This window comes from Rosa chinensis, chromosome 6 (genome assembly GCF_002994745.2).
Source record: "Rosa chinensis cultivar Old Blush chromosome 6, RchiOBHm-V2, whole genome shotgun sequence".
Classification (NCBI taxonomy): domain Eukaryota; kingdom Viridiplantae; phylum Streptophyta; class Magnoliopsida; order Rosales; family Rosaceae; genus Rosa; species Rosa chinensis.
This window is the reverse complement of record NC_037093.1, coordinates 50362153-50386905: the sequence shown is the minus strand read 5'-3', so window position 1 is coordinate 50386905 and position 24753 is coordinate 50362153. Positions and strand designations below refer to the sequence as shown.

Here is a 24753-nt window from a genome sequence, read left to right as displayed (position 1 = left end):
GCAATAAGTCATGGGCAATAAGGTGGAGTTCAACATCCTGAGCCCACATTAGGTATCTTTTGCCTGCATAATCTAATGGAACAAAATCGAGTATGTTCGAGTTTGACATCCTGAAAAAGGGTGAAACAAGAATGAATTAGTTTTGGAGCTAAACTTCCACGAAAACTAATAATAATAAGATTTCCGAGCTATGCTACCAAGAAATAGATTCTCAAGAATATTTCGATTAGACCGAAACATTGATGTTTAATATGGTCACAATTTGATGCTTGCGGACGCTCTTAGTCCGAATATTATGAACACTCTTAGTTCATTGATTACGAACGCTCTTAGTTCGAATATTATGAACACTCTTAGTTCATTGATTACGAACGCTCTTAGTTCGTTTAGTGTGAATCCCCACAATTCCACTTATTAAATAATCGAACCCATATTCATATATTACAAATCCTGCAGAAAATAAAGAAATTTAAAAGACAAGAAAGCAGGAACTTTAATCACAAAAACTTACTTGTTGAAATCGGAGCAGATTCGCTTCTGAACAGCTCCTACTTCGAATGGTATACAGGTCCTAACACGACTCCAATAGGGCTGAAATTTGGAGGTTCGATAGAAGAGACAGATACTAACAACTTTGATGAAGAAAGAATTTTGATCAGAGATCCCAAACTAGACGTTTCGGGGCATGCAAGCAGACTGATATGCACAGAAATGAGAGGAAAGGTGAGAGGAGGAGGATGCAACGTGCGTGCGGCGGTGCTGCAGGGGCAGCAGGAGGGCACAAGGGTGCGCAGGGACTGCAGGGGCAGCGCACGGTATGGCTAGCTAGGGCTAGGAGCTTGCGGCAGTTGGTATTGGCCGAAACAGGAAAAACTGGGCAAAAAATCGTTTCTGCCCGTTTTTCTGCAGGAGGATAGGTTGGTGTGACGACCGGTTCAGGGACTTATGGACCGGTTCTTGGCCTTCCGCTTCAGGTTCCTGAATCCTAGGATAGAGATGGTGTTGCTGACAAAATTTGGTGGCAATTGGGTGTCCAGAAGGTGGTGAACCGGTGGAGATATCGCAGCGGATGGTTTGGGGCTTTCGGCGGCCGGTTCGGTAAGTTTCCAGCCAGTTTTGATTGTGTTTCTACCGGTTCCGGACTCCTTGGGTCGGGGGCTACTAGTTGTGAGGCGGAGGTAATTAGGGTTTGAGGGTTTCGACTTGTTTTAGGGTTTTGGTTATTTGTTTTAGGGTTAAGGCTCGTGCTGATAACGTGTTTAAGGAAAATATGATTTGCAGAGAGAATTGATGGGAGAATTGTAGTAGTATTATTGATAATAGGAGCCCTATATATAGGAATTTACATAGTACACAAAAGATAATAGAATCCAAACATAATTAGGAAATCTAGAACCTTCTCCTATTACAACTGTTACGTCCCGAACCTAAATTTACTGATTTACTAATCATTAGGACGGTAAACGCCATTTACTTTCACTTTTACTGTCGTTTTAGTACTATTAGGGGGCCCTAAAATATGACTTTTTGTTCAAGTCAAAATTTGAGAAAATGTTCTTCATGAAAGTTGTAGAGGAGGTTAAACCGAGCGCATGCATATGTGGTACGTAAAAATCGGAGTTCATATGAGAAATTTATGGCCAAAATACTAAAGTTACTGTTCATGGTAATTTTCTATAAATAGCCGAGTTACTGTGGTAAGTTTCCATTTTCGGAAACTTACCGAGCCCTCCCGATTCTCTCTCCCCGATTCTCTCTTCCTCTCCGACCTCTTCACCTTCTTCCGGCCATAACTCCTCCATCTGGCGACGGATTTTGACGAATAAGATGTCGTTAGAAAGCTCTCTTCCTTCCCTTCATTTCTGGGTTCGTTTCGTAGCTTAATATGAACTATGGAAGATGCAGCAACGAGAAGAAGAGGACGGTCACTGTAGCATTTTTGAGTCAACGCCGATATTTTCCGATTCCGGCAATCTCCGGCCACCAAATTGGCGTCGAAGGTTCGATTTTTGACATAGATCATTTCCCCTAAGGTCTTTCATTTCAATTTGCAGTGTAGAGGTCGAATTAACAATTTCAATTTCTAGGGTTCTTGGAATTTCTGGAAATTTTTCGCTGGCCAAATTGGATCTCTTCCAGGTAAAATTGGAACTTGTTGTAGTTGAGAAAGAGGTTGGATTTGTTGAGTAGATGGTGCTGCCAAATTTTGGTGGCCATCGGAGGTGGTTGCCGGTGGCGCGTTGGGCCCACGCGCTGCCACTGTTGGTGGCGCGTGGAGGCGTGTAGGGCAGTGTTTTAATTTTGGTTTTTAGCCCATTAAATTGTATATATGTTGTAGAGCTTGTATGTGAAGTTTGGTGAATTATGGAGGAGTTTGGAATTATTTGTGAATTTCCGAAGTTTGAAGTTTTGTGATTGAATTGTTGGAAATTCGGCCGTCGGATTTCCCTCGTTGTCGTTTTGGAATATGTTAATTGAGGAATTGGTGTTGTGGGAGAGATTTGGGTTGAATTTGAGAAGTAATGGAGATAGGGATTTTCAGGTTTCGTTTAGGTTCGTAATTATTTTATCGGATTGCCGTTTACGGAAATATAATTGTGTACAGGGTAATGCCGCGAGCTACGGTTAAATGAAGGAACTCGTTTGCGTGGTCGCCCAATAGTACTGTGAGTGGACTCTTGTTTTAAATAATGATGCATGCGTTTATTTTCTTGAATTAATGCTTTATTTAATTAACATATTATTTTTCCGAGCATATGAATTGATTTTGGAATTTGATTTCGATTTATCTCGTGGATTTGTTTTCAATAATGATTTTCATGAAGTAATTATGATTTTTATCGGTTGTGAATTTCGGATATTAATTTGTTGTGCTCTGATTCGAATTTATAATTTATGTTGAATTTCGACTAGTTATTTTTCCGAGGTGATTTCCGGAATTAAGTATATTCCTGTTCGTTGATTTGAGATTTTTGGAAAGATTTTCGAAATGGGATTTCGATGAAGTGATTTCCTATTTATTTATCGACTTTCGGTTTTGGCATTGGGAATGCCTTATTGATAATCTAATTATTCTTTTAGCGTGTGGGACACGCTGTTGATTTATGTGATTGTCTACGAGAATTTTCGGGTACGGTTGGGAATCGTACCTGTGTTTTCTTTATTCGCGGGACTTATGGGGAAGCCTTACTGATTTTCGATTTTCGTATGATTTTAACCCACCATGCCTGGGTCGTCATATTTATTGCTAGCTAGCCTATTAGTACTCCTCCCTGCTTACTATGTGTTCGTGGGTGAGTAAGAGCAGAGCATGGGATGCTCCAGAGTGTGGGACACTCCGACCCTGGGAGGCTCCCTTCTTTCGTATGGTGAAACTTTTTCCCCATATTTTTTCGTTGCTTGACTAGCGGGGCTAGTCCGATTTTCACTGTAGCCAGCGGGGCTGGTCTTATCTTCTTGAGAAACGAGATTTCGGTTTTACGATGTATTTTTCGAATGTGATGCGCTAGTCGATTTATCGTTTTGGAATTCTTGGATTTAAAGCTAAATGTGTTTTTCTAATTGTTGCATGCATCGGTTTTTAATGAAATAAATGTGGGAAAGTATGAAATCCTTTTTCTTTTAAATTGTTTATTTTGTCCACTCACGCTAACGTTTTTCGTCTACTTTCCCCTGGGCCTTTCGGTTTCTAATGCCCAGTTTGTAGGCGAATTAGTGGAGGTCGGGCGTACATGACATTTGAGGCATAGTTGTCACTACTTCCGCAGCGTAGGATCGCTTGATCCTTTACTCTTCTTTTTATATCCTTATGTATAGTAGTATTGCTCTGATAACCTTTGGGATTAGTATTTTTGAGTTTTGTGTTTTGTGAAAGTGGAGTTGTTGGTAATTGGGAGCAGGGTGGCTCCAGGAGTATAAGGTTGGTTTGCTTGAAGTGTTTTTGTGTGTTTTACAGGTTTTTGGGTAGTCCATTTTAGAGGTGACTCTGCCGAATTTTTGGTAGAGTTATCCCTAAGGTGGGCCCCACAGGGCCACCTCGGATTTTAGGGTGAAATTCGGGGCGGGTCCTGTCAACAACTCTAAGACTAAACCCTAGTTTGAAGAGGCACACATGATGTCGACTTCCTCCAACATATCAGACAAATCAAGTAGCTCGAGCTTAGTCAATTTGCCAAGACCATGAGGGATAGTTCCTGTCAAGTGGTTCCTGCTGAAATTAAGAGTGAACAACAAGCCTAGATTCCCAATGGAAACTGGAAATTCCCCACTGAATTCCAGTTTCAAAGAGATCATTTCAGTCCAATTGGAGAATAAAGAAGGTAAGATTGGCCCAGCTGTAAATAGATTATCAGATAACCCCAACTCCATCAAGCTGTTGAGATTGGACAAGGACAGAGGCAGTTCCCCACTGAGTTTATTCCCATCCAAGGCCAAATAAGTGAGGTTGGTACAAAGACCAAGCTCAGAAGGGATTGAAGAGTTCAAGGAATTCTTGCCAAGGTCAAGGTTCTGAAGCTGCCTGAGTTGGCCTAGAGAGGATGGGATTTTGCCTTCAAGGGAATTGTTAAACAGGTCAATATCTTCAGGAATTGCCAGATATCATACCTATTTCTTCAGGAACTGGACCACTAAAGTTGTTCGATTTAAGATAAAGGTGCTTGAGGTTGGGAAAGTTATATGGGAATGGTCCTTGGAATCAGTTATTGGTGAGATTGAGAGATTCAAGTTTGACCAGGTTGGTAACTACCAATATTGGTATTTGGCCAGTCAAATGATTTTCAGACAAATCAAGGTTGGTCAAGTTCCTACATTCAGATAAAAATTCTGGAACTTCTGAATCTAAAAAGTTCAGAGAAAGATCAAGGAATGTCAACACAGGAAAGCCTGAAAATTTAGACCAGTCAGGAGTGTCTAAGTAGTTATCTCCAAGAAGCAAATATTGTACCTTTTTGAGATTGTCCAGCTGATAGGGAATGGTACCATTGAGATAGTTGTTGTAGAGACTTAGAAACTGAAGCTCCGTTAATTTGCCCATTTCCGCAGGCACTTCTCGTTCCAAGGTATTGTTTCCCAAATCCAAGGTTGTGAGCTTGGTGAGGTTGCCAATGGCAGATGGTATAGGACTATAGGCCCTGAGAAATTTTGTTGCCATTGACGTTGAAATGGGTGAGATTGGGAAATTGTTAAAGTTGAACTGTGTTAGTGCTGTTGTAATGTTGAAGTTTGCATGGTGAATTTCAGAAACCGTTTTGGTATTGTGGTTGCAGACAATGGCAGTCCAGTTGCACATGTTGTTTAGGTTTGTGAGCGACCATGAATTCAGAGAAGGTGGTGAAGAAGTATACAGCTGTTTTTCCATTTTAGGAGAGCTTCAACTTGTATTCTTTGTGGTGATGTGGCCTCCAATGGAAGCAAAAAGAGCAAGAAAATATGGAGGAGGAGGCTAAGAGTAGTCTCCTGAGCTGCTTTCATGATGTTGTGCTCGATCCAATAAAGCTGCATGGAAGAAGGAATCTACACCAGGAGATGATCAATTTTGAAGCAAGAGATTGATTTTGCAAGTTCTCTGAATAGTTTGAAGAGACTTAAAATGACTTGGGAAATTCAGTCAGTCAGTCAGTCCACTTGAACTGTAGTTTTTCTTTTGAAAGCAATAGTAACCAATGTTTTAAAACGCTAAGGCGTTTTCCAGTGAGCCTCAGCAAGGCGTTCGCCTTGAGGCGTAAGGCGTAAGCCTCACGCATAAATGACCTATATTCATGTAATTACTACTCTTATATATACCACATTAAGAATAACCAAAAGAACATTACTAATTGTCATTCACTCACAATAAATGAAGTACTAGAAGCATATGATTTAATAAAATTACCAACATAAAATGAAATCAAGGATTTAAAGTTCAAACACCAAAGATCAAGAACAAAAAATACTTCAACTCCCCCGGAATTGGTTTAGTCCATTTCCAAGCATGATCTTTCTTTGTTGTCCCACTAGTAGTAGTACTAGAACTCATTGTTGCTGCACTAAACAAAACATCCTATCAATTACATATAAAATAATAATCTGGGCAAAGTAAATAAAACAACATTAGTAGACAAGCCTATTATATATACACAATCTGGAGATAACAATTAAGCAAACAATATATGGGGCACAATCAACACAACAACAATAGTAACCAAATCAACATCTGGGCAAGGAGTTCGATGCAATTTGGGTAGCTAATTTGGACAATACCAACCAACATCTATGCATTCAGTCAATGATACAATACCAACCAACATCTATGCATTCAGCAATTCCGAATTACTTGTAACAATCAAAAATCTAATATTCACAAAGCCTTTACAAAGCAGAGCCTAAACATTCAAACTTCAAAGTGCGAAAATCAATTGAACTGTACCTTCAAATCTTGTCTGCAAGTCGAACTCCAAATCTGCAAGCACCTCTTCAAGTCTACAAATCAAACTCTAATAATCAAACTCCAACAATCAAAATCCAAGTCTGCAAATTGAACTCCAATAATCGAACTCGAAGTTTGCGAATCGAACTCCAAGTCTGCAAATCAAACACCAAATCGAACTCTAAGTCTGAAATCGAACTCCAAATCGAACTTGAAGGCTTCAAATCAAACTCCAAGTCTGCAACTCGAACTCCAAGTTCGAAAATAGTCTCCTTGTCTCCTTTACAGCCAAATCCTTGAGAAGGATAATGGGTTGAATGGGTTCTAAGGGATTTGCATCAGATTGCTGCCTTTTATCTCTTTGGAAGTGCAAAAGCTGAAATGGGGGTTAGAACGATGTCCTCTGCTCGGTGTCGCTCGACCTAGGCAGGTCTTTAAGCCTTCAAAACCCAAAACGACGTCGTATCGGAAAAGACCCCCAAAAAAAAAAAAACACTGCGCGTGCGCCTAGGACGCCTCAGGCGTCGTTTTTTGCCCCTTGGACGCCTTGGTTGCTGCCTCATAAGCCTCGTCGCCTTATCATTGAAACTCACTCAATTTAAGGGCTGATTTCCACTTTTTAAGCCTTAGGCGCACCACAAGGCGCGTTTTTTAATTCATTGATAGTAACTCAACTTATGAGTGCCCCGTGCTTCAAGGTTAGCAGAAATTCCTAACTGACAACTAATATTAATTTGAATCAACTAATCAGTCACAAGTAAATACCTTAATTGAGCTTTTCAAAACAAAAAAAATACCTTAATTGAGTAAAGAACTGGGTAGAATGTCCGTGCGTTGCGGCGGATTTAATGATCGGCATGATAATTTGATTGCCTTTGTTAAGAAATCTGACATCAATTGTAAAATTGCAATATGATTGATAGCTACATATCATTGAGATAAAGAAAAAGCGGAAAGATTTCATGACAGCTAATGGTCTTAATCGAAGGAAAGCTCATTTCTTTCAGACTTTGATTTAGGCATCTTAGAGCTGTACAAAGTCTTGGGTTATGTGAGATATGAGGTTTACCTTCATTATAATATGTTGACCGATATTGATGCTAATGTTCTGATGAGTTGAGTATTCTCGATCATATTTAAGATCCAATTGTTGAAACTTGACGTGCCTCAAATTGTCTCGAACTGAGTACTTGACTAGCCAAATACCCCAGAATGTGGTAAACTATCAGCCTGTTCCAAGGACAATTCGATCTAGGTAATTGAATATCTCTACTTCTCTAACAGAGATTGTAAGGTATCAAACTTTCGGTTTATGAGATGAGTTAAACTCATCATCAGTCCCTTAACTCTTATGAGATTAATTAATTAAAGAAGTTGTTGCAGTCTACACATGAAATCAAACTTGCAAGTAATTATTCAAACAAAGACCAGTACCTAAGAAAATATGCTGCATGCTTCCCTCGTCGGGCAGGAGGAGGGCGTCCTCGTTTTTGGTTGTTGGATTGGATGGTTTTGCGGCGGATGAGGACAGTGATTTGCATAATGCATACTACTCTGCATTTGAGTAAAGATTTGACAGGCGTCTGAAAGTGGTTGCATTGATCGATTTTCCGGTGACATTTTGCTTTGATGTTTCAATGGAGGAGTCGGGGCTTTTGGGGTTTTAGTTGCTGCTGGTTCTGAGGCGGTGATAGGTCGCTATAGGCGGGAGGGTTGAAGGAAATACCGACGGGAGAAACCAGGACTCTGTTTTGGGGATGTCTTCTCTAGGTTGGGTAGCCAGACCGTTATCAGGTCAACAAATAATAATTTGACACATAGGTGAGTACTGAGAGCAAGTTCACCGGGCTTGTTCTTGCCCGGGCACCACGTCAAAAGGAGGCCGGGGGGGAGGAATATCGCACTGTTCATCCTTCCACCGGATCTGGGGCAAGACTACAGGGGGAGGCCGAAGGCACCATCTCGGGCACCATGGTGACTGAGCCGGTGACCCAGGCTGCCAGGCTGGCCGAAGAAGAAGACGACAGGGGAGACGCGCGTAGCCGAAGACGTGAAGCCCAACCGCTTGTCTTCTAGCGGCGACAGGACAGCAGGCGCTTGGGCGCCACGCTTTTGTCGTCTAGTGGCGTGGGGGTGCAGTCGGGTGCGACGTGGCGTGTAGCCGTTGGGCTACTTTGCAATTTGAATGCAACGGTCCACAGATCTGGACCGTTGATTTTGAGCCTTGAAAGGATCTAACGGCTGGTACAAGAGGTTTAAAAAAAAAAAAAAAAACTAACCGTTAGATTACAACGGTAACAAAAAAAAATTAACCACAATTTCCTATAAATACCTCACCTCCTATTTTACTTCTCACACCAAAAAAATCATCTTTCTTCCTCAAATATTTTTTTTTCCTTCTCCTCGTAGCTTTCATACTCTACAATTTTTTGATTCCAATATGAGTGTACGAGACAATACGATTGTCCAACCCGTAGGAGATCCAAGTATTGACGGGACACGTTGGCAAACTAGTGAAGACATTCAATTGTGCAAGTCTTGGAAGGATGTTAGCAAAGATCCGGCAAAGGGTACGGAACGAAGAAAAGATGATCTATGGATAGAGGTACGCCAACACTATGCCGAACATTGGGATGGATATGTCCGATCATTGCAAGCTTTTCAAGGGAGGTGGAAAACCTTGAAAGTCGAACTTTATGCTTGGCATTGTGCATTAAGGCAAGCGAAAATTTGGTACAAGAGTGGTGCGAATATGATTGATGAGGTATGAATTTGTAGTGTAACACGAATTTTAATTTTTATGATTCTTTTAGTGTATATTAAAATTTAATTAGTTGATACATCTTACTTTAAATTATTAGTTGAAATATTTTGTTGATAATTATACTTTAAATTATTAGTTCATATATTAAAATTTAGTTGATAATTATACTTCAAATTAGTACTTTATAATCAAACTTTATACTTCATTTTATTTAAATTATACATTATACCAATTTATACTTAAATAGTTGATACATTGTACCTCGTTTATATTTGTACTAATAGATTTATAATTTTTTGTTTAAATTAAATAGCGACGTCAAGCACAAGATTTGTGGAGAGCTGCGATGACCAAATCGAAAGGAAAAGAAAAAAAAGGTGATTTCATTAGTTTAGAATGTTACGAGATTGTTAAGGGGTTTCAACAATTTGATGACATTCCAAACCATTCATCTTCGGCTGGAGGAACCTCCAGGGGAGGAACTCAACGGATGCACACACAACAATCCGTTCCTGATTCTCATATCCAGTTGGACATAGATGCAGATGAGGTAAACGCCGATGCAACTCCCAATCCTTCGGTGAGGCCTCAAGGAAAGAAGGCTGCCAAAGAAGCTCTTCGGAAAGGAAAGAAAGCATCTAATGATTCCAGTCCTCTGACATCCGCTGTGGAGACTATAGCAACGAACCAAACATCAATGATGTCTGCCAAGGAGAAACGTGATGAGGAATATGCTCGACATCTCCGTGACCAACAACAACGAGATTATATACGCTTGCAAATGGATATGCGAAACGAGGCATTCAAAATTCAAGAGAGGGAAGAGCGTATTATGGAGATGGACACAAGTAAGATGACGCCAACCAAAAAGAATTACTGGCAAAGAAAACAAAAAAAAATTGCAGAGAAAGAAGCTGAAGATGCAACCAGTGGCTTCCCACAACCACCATTCCCCGGTGGGTATTATCCACAATCTCCTTTCTCTGGTGGCTATCCACAACCTCCTTTCCCTGGTGGCTATCCACAACCTCCTATCCCCGGTGGCTATCCACAACCTCCTTTCCCCGGTGGCTATCCACAACCACCATTCCCCGGTGGGTATTATCCACAATCTCCTTTCCCCGGTGGCTTCCCACAACCACCATTCACCGGTGGTGTCCCTTCCCCACCTTTCTCTTCGGGTGAATCCACCAACCCCAACCATATGGATGACCCCACAAACACAAATTGGATTCCTAATGAAGATGAGGATTAGGAAAATTAGGGAGTTATATATTTTAAATAATTGTATTGTTATGATTCCAATGCTTGGTTTTTGACTTATGTAATATTAGATTGATGAAATTAAAATTTATTTGAATAATACCCTTACAAATGAAAAGCTAAATGAAACCACACAAACATAATTAAAAACATTAAAACTAAAGTAGAAACCACACAAACATAATTAAAAACATAAAAACTAATAGAAAACACACACAAATAGCAGATCTAGATACGCCTATTGCCTTGAAATTCCCAAAAGTGTTGAATGAGGTCTTCCTGAAGGTTGGAGTGACTGTGCTCAGATCTAATTTGTTGGTAGCGGTCCATGAATCCGTTCATATGATGAGCATCTCTACCAACAGGATCAAAGTCTCTACCGGTTGGTCCCTCCCATACCTCAGCAATCCTGGGCCTCATATTATTATCCTCCTCATCATCGGACTCCAACTCATCATCGCTATCTTCAGGTCGTTGATTTTCGACAATCATGTTGTGTAATATAATACACGTCAACATAATGTATCGAAGGTCCTCTTTATGCCACCCACGAGCAACTCCTCGAACAATACCAAACCGTGACTGTAATATACCAAAACATCTTTCTACATCCTTCCTATACCCCTCTTGAGCCTTTGCAAACTCGATTTCCTTGGGGCGTGTAGGATTTCGAACAGTTTTCAAGAAAGTCGCCCATCGAGGATAAATACCGTCGGCGAGATAGTACCCTAGATTGTGAGCTCTGTTGTTAACTTGGAATTGGACAAGAGGTGCTGTACCGGCGGTAAGCTCATCAAACAATGGAGACTTTGCCAAGACGTTCAGGTCGTTGCATGCCCCAGGCATTCCAAAGAATGCGTGCCAAATCCAGGTATCGTAAGATGCGACTGCTTCCAGGATGATAGTGGGGATCTGTTTCCTACCACTATATTCTCCAGCCCAACCTGTCGGACAATTCTTCCATTGCCAATGCATACAGTCGATGCTCCCAATCATTCCTGGAAAACCTCTCCTCTCAGCTTTGGTAAGAAGTCGTCTGAGGTCGGCTGCAGTTGGAGCGCGGAGGTATTGTGTTGAGTAAAGAGTAACAATTCCTCGTGTGAAGTGCTGAAGGGCTGCAACGGAGGTGGATTTCGCCATCCTACAATACTCAGCACATTGATCTGCCCCTGCACCGTACGCAAGCATTCGCAAGGCAGCTGTCATCTTCTGCTCCGGGAGCAGTCCGACTTTGCCAGTAGCATCTGACCTTTGAACAAAGTAACGATCATACTGGCAAAGGTCAGTAGATATACGCTGGAAGAGATTGAGACTCATCCTGTAACGTGTTCGGAACTCCGCATCTTTGAACACTGGCCGGTCGACAAAGTAGTCGGCCAACATACCTTTGCCCCTCTCTTCTCTAAATCGTTCCTCATTTGGTGCACGACCCGGATGAGAACCGCGCCCTCGGTGTTGGTTTCCAGATTCTTGAGCGACTGCAGCCATGACAATGGCGTTAGTGGCCATCATCTCTTCATCATCCTCATCCTGAGACCGTCGAATTTGATCCCACAAATTGTTCATTGCAACGAGGGGAATTTAGGAAATATGTAATGCTAGAGATATGAAAAGGGTGAAGTTTTGTTAAGCTCGGATGGTGTGTGTATGTAGTGAAAACATCATGTCTATTTATTGAAATTTTCCACACATAAAAGTGTCGGTGGGTTATCACTCACTCATTTCAAAAAACTTGTCGGTGGTGTGCATGTGATAAAAGTGTCGGTAGAATTTAAAATTTGTTCACACTTTTCAAAAAACTTGCGGTGGTGTGCATGTGATAAAAGTGTCGGTGGATTTTAAACTTTGTTCACACTTTTCAAAAAACTTGTCGGTGGTGTGCATGTGATAAAAGTGTCGGTGGAGTTAAAAAAATTTTCACACTTTTCAAAAACTTTGTCGGTGGTGTACATGATAAAAGTGTCGGTGGAGTTTTAAATATTTTCACACTTTTCAAAAACTTGTCGGTAGTGTATATATGATAAAACTGTCGGTGGAGTAAAAAATAATAATAATAAATAAATAAAAAAATAAAAAAGAGTGTCGGTGGACATATAATTTGTCTACCAATAAAATTTTCTTTGGTTGCATTTTCAAATTGTTTATCAATACTATTTATTTACATCATACATTTCTCATTTTCCAAAAAAAAAATTATAAAATATTCGATGAACAGTAACTGACTGGTGACCCTGACCCAATGGGTGGAAGCAAAGATCCAGTGGCAGTGAATAGTTTCCTGCCCTGGTGACCTGGTGACCGTGACCTGGTGACCTGGTGACCGTGACCTGGTGACCTGGTGACCGTGACCTGGTGACCCAACGGGTGAACTTGCTCTGAGTACGTAACGGCCATTACCTCCTGATTTGAATTTGAAAATACTGAAAAATCCTTACCTTTTTTAAAAGCTTGTACGCTTGGCCGGTTGCTATTCGCTGGTCCTCCCTTAATGTTTTTTTTTTTTTTTTTAAATGAAAAGTCTTCTTTTCTAATTTTAAAAAAAAAAAAAAAAAAAAAAAAAAGTCTGGTTAAAATAATCATGATGAATGATCCATGTCCTAGTTAAGCAAGGACTGCATATACAAATCTAATGTTTTTCAACTGTAGATTGTCAAAGGAAGATGTCCAAAAACTGAACAATATATTTTTTATTTTTAGTAAAAGAAAGCTAATATTAATACTCAACGATGGTTACAATCTTTATAGGAACATTCTGAACATTCATAGGAGCATAATTTGACCTAATATAGTTAAATTGAAAATCTAAGGCAGAATAAATCATGAGTTGTCGGAATGGTAGTTCGATTTCAAAGTTGAAGCTCAGTTCTTGGAAATAAAAAAAACAATGCAACTACAAACTAATGTTAATTATCTTTGTCCCTGAAAATCCAGCTATGTTGCTCCCCAATGCTCGCAGTTAGGGTGCTCACAATACTATAGCCCAAATGAGACTCATAGAAGTCCTTGAGAATTCTCTCCACCAAATTGCAGGGAATGAACAATAAAATAAGGGGAGTGAAATTCACACTCCTCATTTTACAATTCACACTTCATGTTTTCTTTTTGAGTAGTTGATGTTAAGTACTATAAAAGAAAATATGAAGTGTAGATTGTAAAACGAGAAATGCAAATTTCACTTCCCTAAAATAAAATCTAATGGAACACTTGACTCATCCGCGACACCAATTCTCAAATTAGTGGACCGCAGTACAAAATCAATCTCCTTATTTAAAACGATGGGTGTGGGAGTAGTGGGTAGTTATGCTTATATAAGTGGGTAGTTTAGGATATTTTTTTAATTAATTTTTTTATTATTTTGTTTATTTTGTTTTGACACTTTTGTCCTTGATGAATAAAATGTTATCCATTGGGGTTTCATACTTGCTTGTCTGGTACTTTAATAATGTTCGCATTCTCTTTATTTAGTGTCAAATCTTGATCCCAGCTGACCCCAGTATCAATACCTTCTAGTTCTAAAGGCATGGCTCTCTGGCATCTTATTATATGACTTCTTTTGTAGAGGAAGTCAGTCGTGAACAAAGTTAGACCTTGTTACTGTTGTGAGTCATAAGTTATTTGAGGAATACTCGTAGGAATAGGATTATATCAATTGTATAGAATCAGGATTAATTACTTTCCTTGTTAGTCTAGAATTAGGGTTGTATGAAGTTGTATAAATATGCCTCTGTACAAGATATAAAATATAAGTGAGAATTCATCCTCCAAAGCTTCTTGTTCTCTAAAACTCCTTGTTCTCTTAGTTTCAACTTGGTATCAGAGCCAAGAATCCGATCTGGGATTTTTGGTCTTGGTTTTTTGTTCGTTGCTTCCGCACTATAAAGGGAGAAGATTGTTGCAATTCAGGTATCATGGGTGGAGAAGAAAGTTCCAAGCAGATTGTGACTTCTGATGTGCAGAAGGTGGAGGTATCTGTGAATCAAGAATCTTCAGGAGGGGGATTTGGGGGTGCCAAGCTGAATGGCATGAATTATCGTACTTGGAAGAAGATGATGACTGCTCATCTTTGCGGTCTGGACAAGATGGGATATGTGAATGGATTGATTAAGACACCGGATGAAGAAGAAGTAGGATATGCAAAGTGGGAAACTCACAATGGTGCCGTGATGTCTGTGCTCTACAAAGCCATGATGGATGAGGTGGTACAATTAATCATTGGGTGTGAAACTGCAGCAGAAATTTGGAGTACTCTGAAGAAATTGTATCTGAATGACTCAGATTTTGCACAAATACATGAGCTCCATACCAAGGCGTTCATGATGACTCAGGATGGGCGGCCTGTGGCGGTATACTATGCTGCCCTCAAAGGCTTATGGCTGAAAAATGATCAAAGGAGTCCCAATAAGATGAAGAATGCTGATGATATTAAGTTACACAATGAAGAGAAGGATCTAATGAGGCTACATATCTTCCTTCATGGTCTTGACGACAAGCATGCTAGTGCAAAGGGTGAGTTGCTTAGACGTGGAACTCCACCTACTCTTGAGGATGCCTTTGCATATATACGCAAAGATGAGGCTCAGCTTGATAGCACCAAAGCAATCCATTCGGAGTTATCAAGTCTCACTGTCCAATCCAAGCTTTCACTGTCAAAGTATGTACCACCACCCCAACAACTTCGACCACAATCAAGTTCTCAAGGAGGAACACGACCGTTTTGTACTTTTTGCAAGAATATGGGCATTGGAGGACTAAGTGTCATCGATTGAATGGGTATCCCAATCAACAAAATACCTGGAATAAATCAGGTCGTCCTACTGCTGCAAATTTAATTCAGAACCCAGACTACCAGGGTATGGAGGAAAATGATCAGAAGCCGGGTAATGCTTCAGTCTCTTTTGTTGGAAGAGGTAAGTTTGGTAAGGCTTTATTTGTCTCTGACTTTGTTGGGGAAGATACTTGCAATTATTGATTCTGGTGCATCTAATCATATGACTTACAATAAATCATTCTTTACCTCTCTCTCAACTCCACCAGTGTCCAAAGTTACTAATGATAATGGAGAAGCCTTTCCCGTCCTAGGAATAGGAACTGTTAGATTCACACCAAACTTAGAGCTTAGGAATGTGTTATATGTTCCTGATTTATCACACCACTTAATTTCTGTTCCTCAATTAAATACTGAATCTCAGTGCTCTGTGACCTTTTTTCCCATGTATGTGATTTTTCAGGATCTTCAGACAAAGGAGTTAATTGGCCGAGGAGATTTGAGGGGGAGGTTGTTTCATCTGGATTAGATGTATGCAAGGATAACACCAGGGAAGAAGGCCCCAGTAGCTTTGATTTCAAGTTCTGAGCAGAGATTAAATGAAGTCTGGTTATGGCATCGTCGTCTCGGTCATCCTTCCTTTAGTAATATGAGAAAGTCTATGCCCTCTTTGTTTTTGGGTGTTTCGGAGTTATCTTTTAAGTGTGAAACTTGTGTTCTGGCCAAAAGCCACCGAGTTAGCTACCCTCTGAGTGTTTCAAATAAAAGTCTTGTACCTTTTGAATTGATTCATTCTGATTTATGGGGACCCTCACGGGATTCTACTCCTTCTGGTATGCGCTATATATTTTGTGTCTTTTATTGATGATTGTACTCGTGTTTCTTGGATTGCTTTACTCAAGTCCAAGGATGCTGTGTTCCCAGCTTTCAAAAATTTCCAAAGTATGATTCATACACAGTACAATGGTCAGATCAAACTCTTTCGGTCTGACAATGGGGGGGGGAATACATGAGCAACGAGTTTCAGGAATATCTTTGTACACAGGGTATCATACATCAAACCACATGTCCCCAGACCCCTAAACAGAATGGTGTTTCTGAGCGTAAGAATCTTCATCTTCGTGAAGTTGCCCGTTCGATTCTCTTTAGTGCACATATGCCCAAGTATTTATGGGGAGAAGCAGTTCTTACTGCCTCTCATCTTATCAATAGGATGTCATCAAGTGTTCTCCAAATTCATATTCCACTTGAGGTTCTCTCGTCCCATGTGTCTCTTCCTTCTCTCCATAATCTTCATGCTCGAGTCTTTGGGTGCATTGCCTTTGTTCATATTCCTAAGAACCAACGCTCAAAGTTAGAACCTCGTGCCTTGAAGTGTGTTTTTGTTGGGTTTGGAACCCATCAAAAGGGGTACAAGTGTTTTCATCCTCCTACAAAAAAATTCTATGTAACGATGGATGTCACCTTTTTCAAGGATGCCTGCTATTTTTCTCCTACGCAACCTTCTCTTCAGGGGGAGCAATATGAATTTTTTGAAGAAATGGTCAGTCGCAGTGTTGGCAATATAAAGGATAACAATGGCAAAGAGATAGAAGAGCAAGAAAGAGACGACAAAGCAGAAAAAGCAGACAAAGAAGAAAAAGATGTGGGAGCAGACACAGAAGAAAAAGAGGTTGGCGAAAAGGAAGCAAAAGAAGTCGGAGACCCCGAAACTGGTGGAGCTCCACCGATCACGCTTGGAGAGGGTGGAGGGACGGATCTGGGTACGCTTGGAGACGGCGGAGGGACCGATCTGGGTTGGGTTGCCCGATCTGGTAGCAGGTTTGAAGAAGAACCGAGGAACTTGATAGCCTCGGGTCGACATGGGCGACCGGGAATAGAGGAGCGGTCCCCAGTTTTGGGTCCACTACGTGAGCTGGAAGGTCGTGGTGGTCTGACGTCGGGGAAGGAGACCGGTGACGGTGCTCGGGAGACGGAGAAGTAGAACGATGGCTGTAGTAATCTGGAGCAGAACGACGTTGTTTCTAACCAAGGACAGAACGACGTCATTTTTGGCAGTAGTACTGAGTACAACAGACCCTCTCCCTCTTCTTCATCTCTTCCCTCGAGCCAAAATCTCCAAGGTTCTGAAGGTCAACCCGAGGTAATCCCTGAACCTAATTTGTCTGTTTTACCTTCCCGTTCTACTCGTGGTAAACCACCAAAGAAATATGAACCTAGTCTAAAAGATAAGTCTAAGTACCTAGTTGCCAATTATGTATCTACACATAGGTTGTCCAAGTCAAATGAGTCATTTGTGCATCAGATTTCCTCTGTATCTATTCCTAACAAAGTGCAGGATGCTCTAAGAGACCCAAAGTGGTCAAAAGCGATGGAAGAGGAGATGGAAGCCCTCTAAAAGAATCACACTTGGGAATTGGTGGTGTTACCTAATGGGAAAAGACCAGTTGGATGTAAATGGGTCTACACAATTAAACATGATTCAGATGGCTCAGTTAGTAGATATAAGGCGAGATTGGTAGCAAAAGGGTTTACACAGACATATGGTGTAGATTATGATGAAACGTTTGCACCGGTAGCCAAGATCAATACTATCAGAGTGCTTCTCTCTCTAGCAGCTAATTTAGATTGTCCTCTTAAGCAACTTGATGTGAAAAATGCTTTTCTACATGGAGACTTGGCTGAAGAAGTGTATATGAGTCTCCCTCCTGGATATGAAACTGCTGATAAAACGGATGTTGTGTGTAGATTGAAAAAGTCACTCTATGGTTTGAAACAATCCCCTCGTGCATGGTTTGGGCGTTTTACTCTGGCAATGAAGCGATTTGGTTACAAACAGAGCAACTCGGATCATACCCTCTTCCTGAAGCATCAGAAGAGTAAAGTAACGGCACTGATAATCTATTTTGATGATATGGTGATCACAGGTGATGATCGAGAGGAAATTAGGAGATTGCAGCCGCAGTTAGCTTCGGAGTTTGAAATGAAAGACCTTGGTGACTTGAGATATTTCCTTGGGATAGAGGTAGCCAAGGGGAGTAACAGCATCTTCTTGTGTCAATGGAAATATGTTTTAGACTTATTGTCAGAAATGGGCATGTTAAATTGCAGGCCTGCTGATACACCAATTGAACAGAACCACCGGTTAGCGGAGTACCCTGATCAAGTCCCAACGGATAGGGCAAGGTATCAAAGGATAGTTGGTAGATTAATCTATTTGGGCCACACTAGACCTGATTTGGCATATGCAGTGAGTGTGGTGAGTCAGTTCATGCATAATCCAAGTGAAGACCATATAGATGCAGTCGTGCGAATCCTGCGGTATCTAAAAAGAGCTCCTAGGAAGGGCCTTAGTTCTCAAAACATAATTGTAATGCCCCGTACCTATTAATTACTTTTTACCGTGGTTGACCGAGGAGTGACTTTTTCTTTAGTCCGGTAAATTAGGAAATTTATTTGAGATTGTCGTAGAATACGCAAAATCGAGTTCGTGGACACGTAGTTTGTTTAAATTGGATTTATATCGGAAAAGTTATGACCAAAAATAGAAATTTCTATTTTTGGCATGACTTTTGTTTGTGAGTTTCTTTTAGTAGAAAGCAAGAAATAAAACAGATGGAAGAGAGAGAAAGGGAAAGAATCAGAAAAAAATTAAAAGGAAAGAGAGAGAGCACGGGTAGAACCCGAGTCACCCCCTCCCATTTTCTTTTTTCTTCTTCCGTCGCTGCTCTTCCCTTCTCCGGCGAATTCGTCGCCGTCCGGCCACCCCAAGACGCATCGTTGGGCACGGCGTGATCCTCTCTTCCTTCTCCTTCTAGCTATGTAAGTTTTTCACCATGGGTATCATTAGTTTTTGAGTTTTGAAGAGAATTTGCAGAAAAGGGGAAAACCGGAGTTTAGCTCCCATCTCGGTTTTCCGGCGATTTCCGGTCGAATTTCTTTGGGTTTTGGTTGTTGGTGAGTTGCTGAATGAGTCCCTAACCTTGTTGCAGCTTGTTTTGGGCTGTGGAGGAAGAATTGAAGGTGTTTGGGGACGTGAACAGTAGCGTGAACAGTTCCATCCGAGTTCTTGAGTTTGGGTTTGGAATTTCCAGCTTTTTCTGCTTGTTTTGGATGTGATTGCAGGTATAGAATTGTTGGGGGTGTTGTGGAGATAATTTTGAGCTAAATAGGTTGACTGGAATTGGATTCCACCTTTGATGTTTTGTGTTAAACTTGAGGATTGTTTGGTTTGAGTTTTTTTTTGGAATTTTGGTGTAGTTATTGTTATTTTGGATAGTATGGATTATAAATTTTATGGGTGAATCTCTTGATAATTTACTATCAATGTTATTGTGAAATTGTTCTATTTTGTGGAGGAGTTTGGAATGGAGATTGTGTTTTGGAAAAGAAAATTTAGAGAGGAGTTAAATTTTAGAGATGGAATTGTGAGTGGAAATGGGGAAAATTAAGATTGAATGTGGAAATGTTTGGAAAGGATTTTTATGGTAATTGGTGGTATTTTTGTGATGAAGGAAGTGAGATTAAATTGATTTAGTTATCGAACGGTCCTTGTGAAGGTTTAGATTAAGTGAAGTCATTGAATGGTTAAGGAATCGATTGAGTGGTTATGAGTTAGAGGGCATTGAGATTGTAAGGAATTATAGAATTTAATTCCGAATAGAAGTGTGGAATTTTATAATAATTTGTGATTAATAGACGCTTATTCCGAGGGGAATGGGTTGTTTTGAGAGTATTTCATTGTATGGTCAATTATATCCTATTCTATTGTGACAGGACGTACTGAGCCCTCGAGCGAGGAGGACACAGACAGGCAGCAGGGTTAGCTGCGGGATTTACTTGTGAGTGGACCTTTATTTTTATTTAAATAATTCATGCAGCATGGTATTAAATTTTGAAATGTGATTTTATGGAAAGAAAAGGATTAAAAAGGAAACAGTTGACAAGGAGGCCAGTTCGGCGCATGCGTATCTTACCTAGTTGGCAGTCCCTTCTAGGTAATAGTCTGGTCGGCAGTCCCGTCCAGACTACAGCTCGGTTGGCAGTCCCATCCGATGCGTCATCTGGTTGGCAGTCCCTTCCAGATGACTTGATGTAGTTAGTCGGCAGTCCCGTCTACTACCTGTGGCTAGTTGGCAGTCCCAACTAATCACCGCCTCCTACTCCGGTTGGCAGTCCCTTCCGATGCGTCATCAGGTGGCAGTCCCTCCCCGATGGCATGAGATGCCTTGGAAGTAGTCCTTCCTAGTCATCAAATGAGTTTCATGGAAAAGGATTTGAGTTGGAACTTCATAGGATTTGGCTGCATGATGGTTTTGTTAAAAAGAGAAATGGGGAAGCATACCATAAATTGTTTTGACTCTCAATTCAGTTTTGTCCACTCACTCTAATGGATTTTATATGTTTTCCCCTGGGCCCTTCGTTTTCAAATGCCCAGATTTCAGATTTGCAGAGATTGCGTCCAGGCTCAAGAACTTGGGAATCAGCGCTTCCGTTTTTGTCCGTAGGTTATTACTTAACCTACCTTGTATGATATCGGCTTAGTTTAGTGTTGCTCTGATAAACCTTTTCTTTGAAGTTTGATGGATGTTGTTGTATGGGTTGTTGTTGCTTACGGAGGATTATGTTGGAATTTGAGCTTTTCGGATGTAATATATGTGCATGGATTGTTAATTTGATATAGTAGGTTGAGTAGAAGTTGTAGTTAAAATTATGTCCAGGTTTGTGAAATTTTGGGTAGCCCATTTTTAGGGGAGGTTCTGCCGAATTTTTCGGTAGGATTTCGCTTAAAGTGGGCCCCGCAGGCTCGTATCCAGGTAATAGGGGTGATTCCTGGGTCGGGTCCTGTCAGTTGGTATCAGAGCACTAGGTTATTAGATTCTGTGGCCGATATCTTCTTATAGTTGTCTTACATGCTTGATAGTATTCAGTACCTCCCGAGTGATGGCCCGACTGCAGCGGTTCCCCATCATATACTCTTCGGTGCTGACGTACCAATCAAGTATGTAAGATAGTTGTTGTTGGTATAAATATCTTGGTGTAACTCAGTTATGGGAATTTCAGGTGGAATGAGACCCGGACGCAGATCTCGTGCTGGCAGGAACCATTCACCCGCTAGTGAGGGTGATGATGAGCATGTTCCTCGTGGGTTGTTACGGACCGTGGAGCGGTTGTTTGAGCGTTTTGCAGCGGCACTCCCCAATCCTAGGACTGACTATACTGTGGAGCGTGCCAGACGCCATGGGGCGTATACTTTCTCTAGTGCTCCTACGGAGTCCGTAGCAGGAGACTGGATTACCCGCATGGAGAGAGTATTTGAGTCCTTGGGCTGTCCAGCTGCTAGGAGGGTTCCTTTGGCTATTGACCTCCTAGACGGGGATGCATGGCTTTGGTGGCAGGGTACCAGGAATATGGGTTATGACCCAACTACCATGACTTGGGAAGAGTTCAAAACGGAGTTCTCAAATCGGTACTATAATCAGGCATCCCAGCACCGTCTCCGATTTGAGTTCATGCAGTTGAAGCAGACTGAGGAGATGACTGTGTTACAGTATGAGGAGCGTTTCATTGCTTTGTCTCGGTTTGCCCCTGAGTTGGTGGCGACAGAAAAGTTGAAGGTTGATCAGTTTATCAATGGCCTTCTACCTGTATATCGGGATTGGTTGGCGCCTCATGATTATCCGACTTTTAAGTTAGCTGTGGAGGCTGCTATGAGGTGTGAGGCTAGATATCTGGACGGTTCCCGACCTTTGGAGATTGGCGGTCCCAGTCAGGGGCCATCTAAGAGAATTGCCTCTAGTTCGGGTTCTGCATCGTCATCAGGCAGTAGACCGAGCAGTTCAGATTCTAGCTCTCGTCAGCGTTTCAGGGGACGCTTCAGGAGGCCTGGGCAGACCGGTAGGAGACAGTCCAGGGGTGGCACTGCTAGTTCCAGTGGAGGCTTTGGTAGACAGGCGATTTCGAGAGACTATCCCCAGTGTGCTACTTGTGGTAGACACCATGCAGGCCCGTGTCAGGCAGGTGTGGGGACTTGTTACCAATGTGGCCAGTGGGGTCACTACAGGAGGGAATGCCCTCAGTTGACCCAGGGAGTCTTCACTACTACTAGTCAGAGTATGGGTCAGACCTCTGTGGGTGCTACTAGTTCAGGCTCTCATGGCAGTTTATCAGGCAGGAGCAGCACTCAGTCGGGTCGTGGACAGAGAGGGCGTCCAGTGACCCAGGCCCGTCTTCATGCTATGACCCAGCAGGAGGGTCGCACTGCACCGAACGTCATTATGGGTATGTTAGTTGTTTTTGGTCAACCAGCTTTCATTTTAATTGATCCTGGAGCCTCTCACTCCTTTATGTCTAAGAGGTTTTCTTTCTTTGCTAATGTGCCCCCATCTCTCCTACTCGGAGAGTGGCATGTTGTTCTACCATCGGGGGAAAGACATAGAATTGAGTGGGTACATCGTTTTTGTGGTGTGTTTGTAGAAGGAGTTTGTTTAGAGGCGGACTTGATTCCATTTGAGTTAGTGGAGTTTGATGTAATCCTCGGGATGGATTTCCTACGGATGCATCATGCCTTGGTGGATTGCTTTTGTAGTACTGTATTATTTCGGAGTCCAGGTAAGCCAGTTGTCACCTTTTATGGTGAACGGGAGGTTCTCCCATCTTGCATAATCTCAGCTTTAACTGCTAAGAAGATGTTGAGTAAGGGTTGCCAAGCTTATTTGGCACATGTGGTGAATTCAAATGCCGAAGTTATGGATCTTAGCCAAATTCCTGTTGTTGGTGACTATCCAGATGTATTTCCAGAAGAATTGCCTGGATTGCCCCCGGTGCGAGAGATAGACTTTACCATTGATTTACTTCCAGGTACAACACCCATCTCTCAAGCACCTTATAGAATGGCACCGGCGGAATTGAAAGAGTTGTATGTACAGTTGCAGGAGTTAACGGATAAGGGATTTATACGACCTAGTGTATCTCCCTGGGGTGCACCTGTGTTGTTTGTGAAGAAGAAAGACGGTACTTTGAGGCTTTGTATTGATTACCGGAAACTAAACAGGGTGACTATAAGGAATAAATATCCCTTGCCCCGCATTGATGATTTGTTTGACCAGTTGAGGGGTGCTAAAGTTTTCTCAAAGATTGATTTGAGGTCTGGTTATCATCAGTTACGGATTAAAGAGGAGGATGTAGCCAAAACTGCTTTTCGATCACGTTATGGTCATTATGAGTTCCTTGTTATGCCTTTTGGGTTGACTAATGCACCCGCTGCTTTCATGGATCTCATGAACAGGGTGTTTCGCCCGTATCTTGACCGCTTTGTGATTGTGTTCATTGACGACATATTGGTTTATTCTAAGAGTGAGGAGTTACATGTTAAGCACTTGAATATTGTGTTGGAGACTCTACGGCTACACCAATTGTATGCTAAATTCAGTAAGTGTGAGTTTTGGCTTGACCAAGTGACATTCTTGGGTCACGTCATTACAGCTGGTGGTGTTAGTGTGGATCCCCAAAAAGTAGAAGCCGTGTTGAATTGGGAAAGACCTACCAATGTGACGGAAATTCGTAGTTTCTTGGGTCTTGCTGGTTACTATCGACGTTTTGTGCAAAATTTTTCTAGAATTGCCGCTCCTCTTACTAAGTTAACGAGAAAGGGTGTCAGATTTGTTTGGTCTGAAAATTGTGAGCGGAGCTTCCAAGAACTTAAGAGTCGGCTGACTAGTGCTCCAATTCTATCCTTGCCTGATGATAGTGGGGAGTATGTAATTTACAGCGATGCCTCTAGACAAGGCTTGGATTGTGTTTTAATGCAGCATGGTAATGTGATTGCTTATGCTTCTAGACAGTTGAAGCCACATGAGTTGAATTATCCCACACATGACTTAGAATTGGCAGCTATTGTACTTGCTCTTAAGCTATGGAGGCATTATCTGTATGGAGCCAGATGTCAGATTTTCACTGACCATAAGAGCCTCAAGTATGTGTTTACACAACCGAATCTAAATTTAAGACAACGAAGATGGATGGAATTGATTGAAGATTATGATTGTACCATTGAGTATCACCCCGGTAAAGCGAATGTGGTGGCGGATGCACTTAGTAGGAATCCATCCGTGACCTTGTCATATTTAAGGGCCACTCGAGTACCCCTATTGTCAGAGTTGAGGTCTACGGGGGTTGAGTTATCGGTTGATGAGGTTGGTACTCTGGTGGCTAGTTTTCATGTCAGACCAGCATTTATTGATAAAATACGGGAAGCCCAGCCTCTTGATCCAAGAATTGAAGGGATTAAAGAAGGTGTTCGTGGTGGTTGGCAACTTGAGTTTTCTATTCGAAGAGATGGGACATTGATGTTTGGGAAGAGACTTTGTGTTCCTAACGTTGAAGCACTTAAACGAGAAATACTTGATGAAGCTCATAACTCCGCGTATGCCCTGCATCCTGGTGGTACAAAAATGTATCGGACTCTCAAGGAGTACTATTGGTGGCCAAACATGAAAAGAGAAATTGCAGCTTTTGTGAGCAAATGCCTTGTGTGCCAGCAAGTGAAAGCGGAAA

At 41.6% G+C, this 24753-nt stretch overlaps 1 protein-coding gene and 1 long non-coding RNA gene across 2 annotated transcripts; one reads left to right on the top strand and one right to left on the bottom strand.

Moving 5' to 3' along the window:
- Positions 1 to 10661: 10661 nt before the first annotated feature.
- LOC112171508 (putative nuclease HARBI1) lies at positions 10662 to 11999 on the bottom strand. Its single transcript, XM_040508572.1, has one exon. The coding sequence runs from the start codon at positions 11997 to 11999 to the stop codon at positions 10662 to 10664; it is 1338 nt and encodes a 445-aa protein (XP_040364506.1).
- Positions 12000 to 18663: 6664 nt separating this feature from the next.
- On the top strand, positions 18664 to 20035 carry LOC112174625. Its single transcript, XR_002926088.2, has 3 exons — positions 18664 to 19020; positions 19191 to 19323; positions 19975 to 20035. It is a non-coding gene; the product is annotated as an uncharacterized LOC112174625 (long non-coding RNA).
- Positions 20036 to 24753: the final 4718 nt, after the last annotated feature.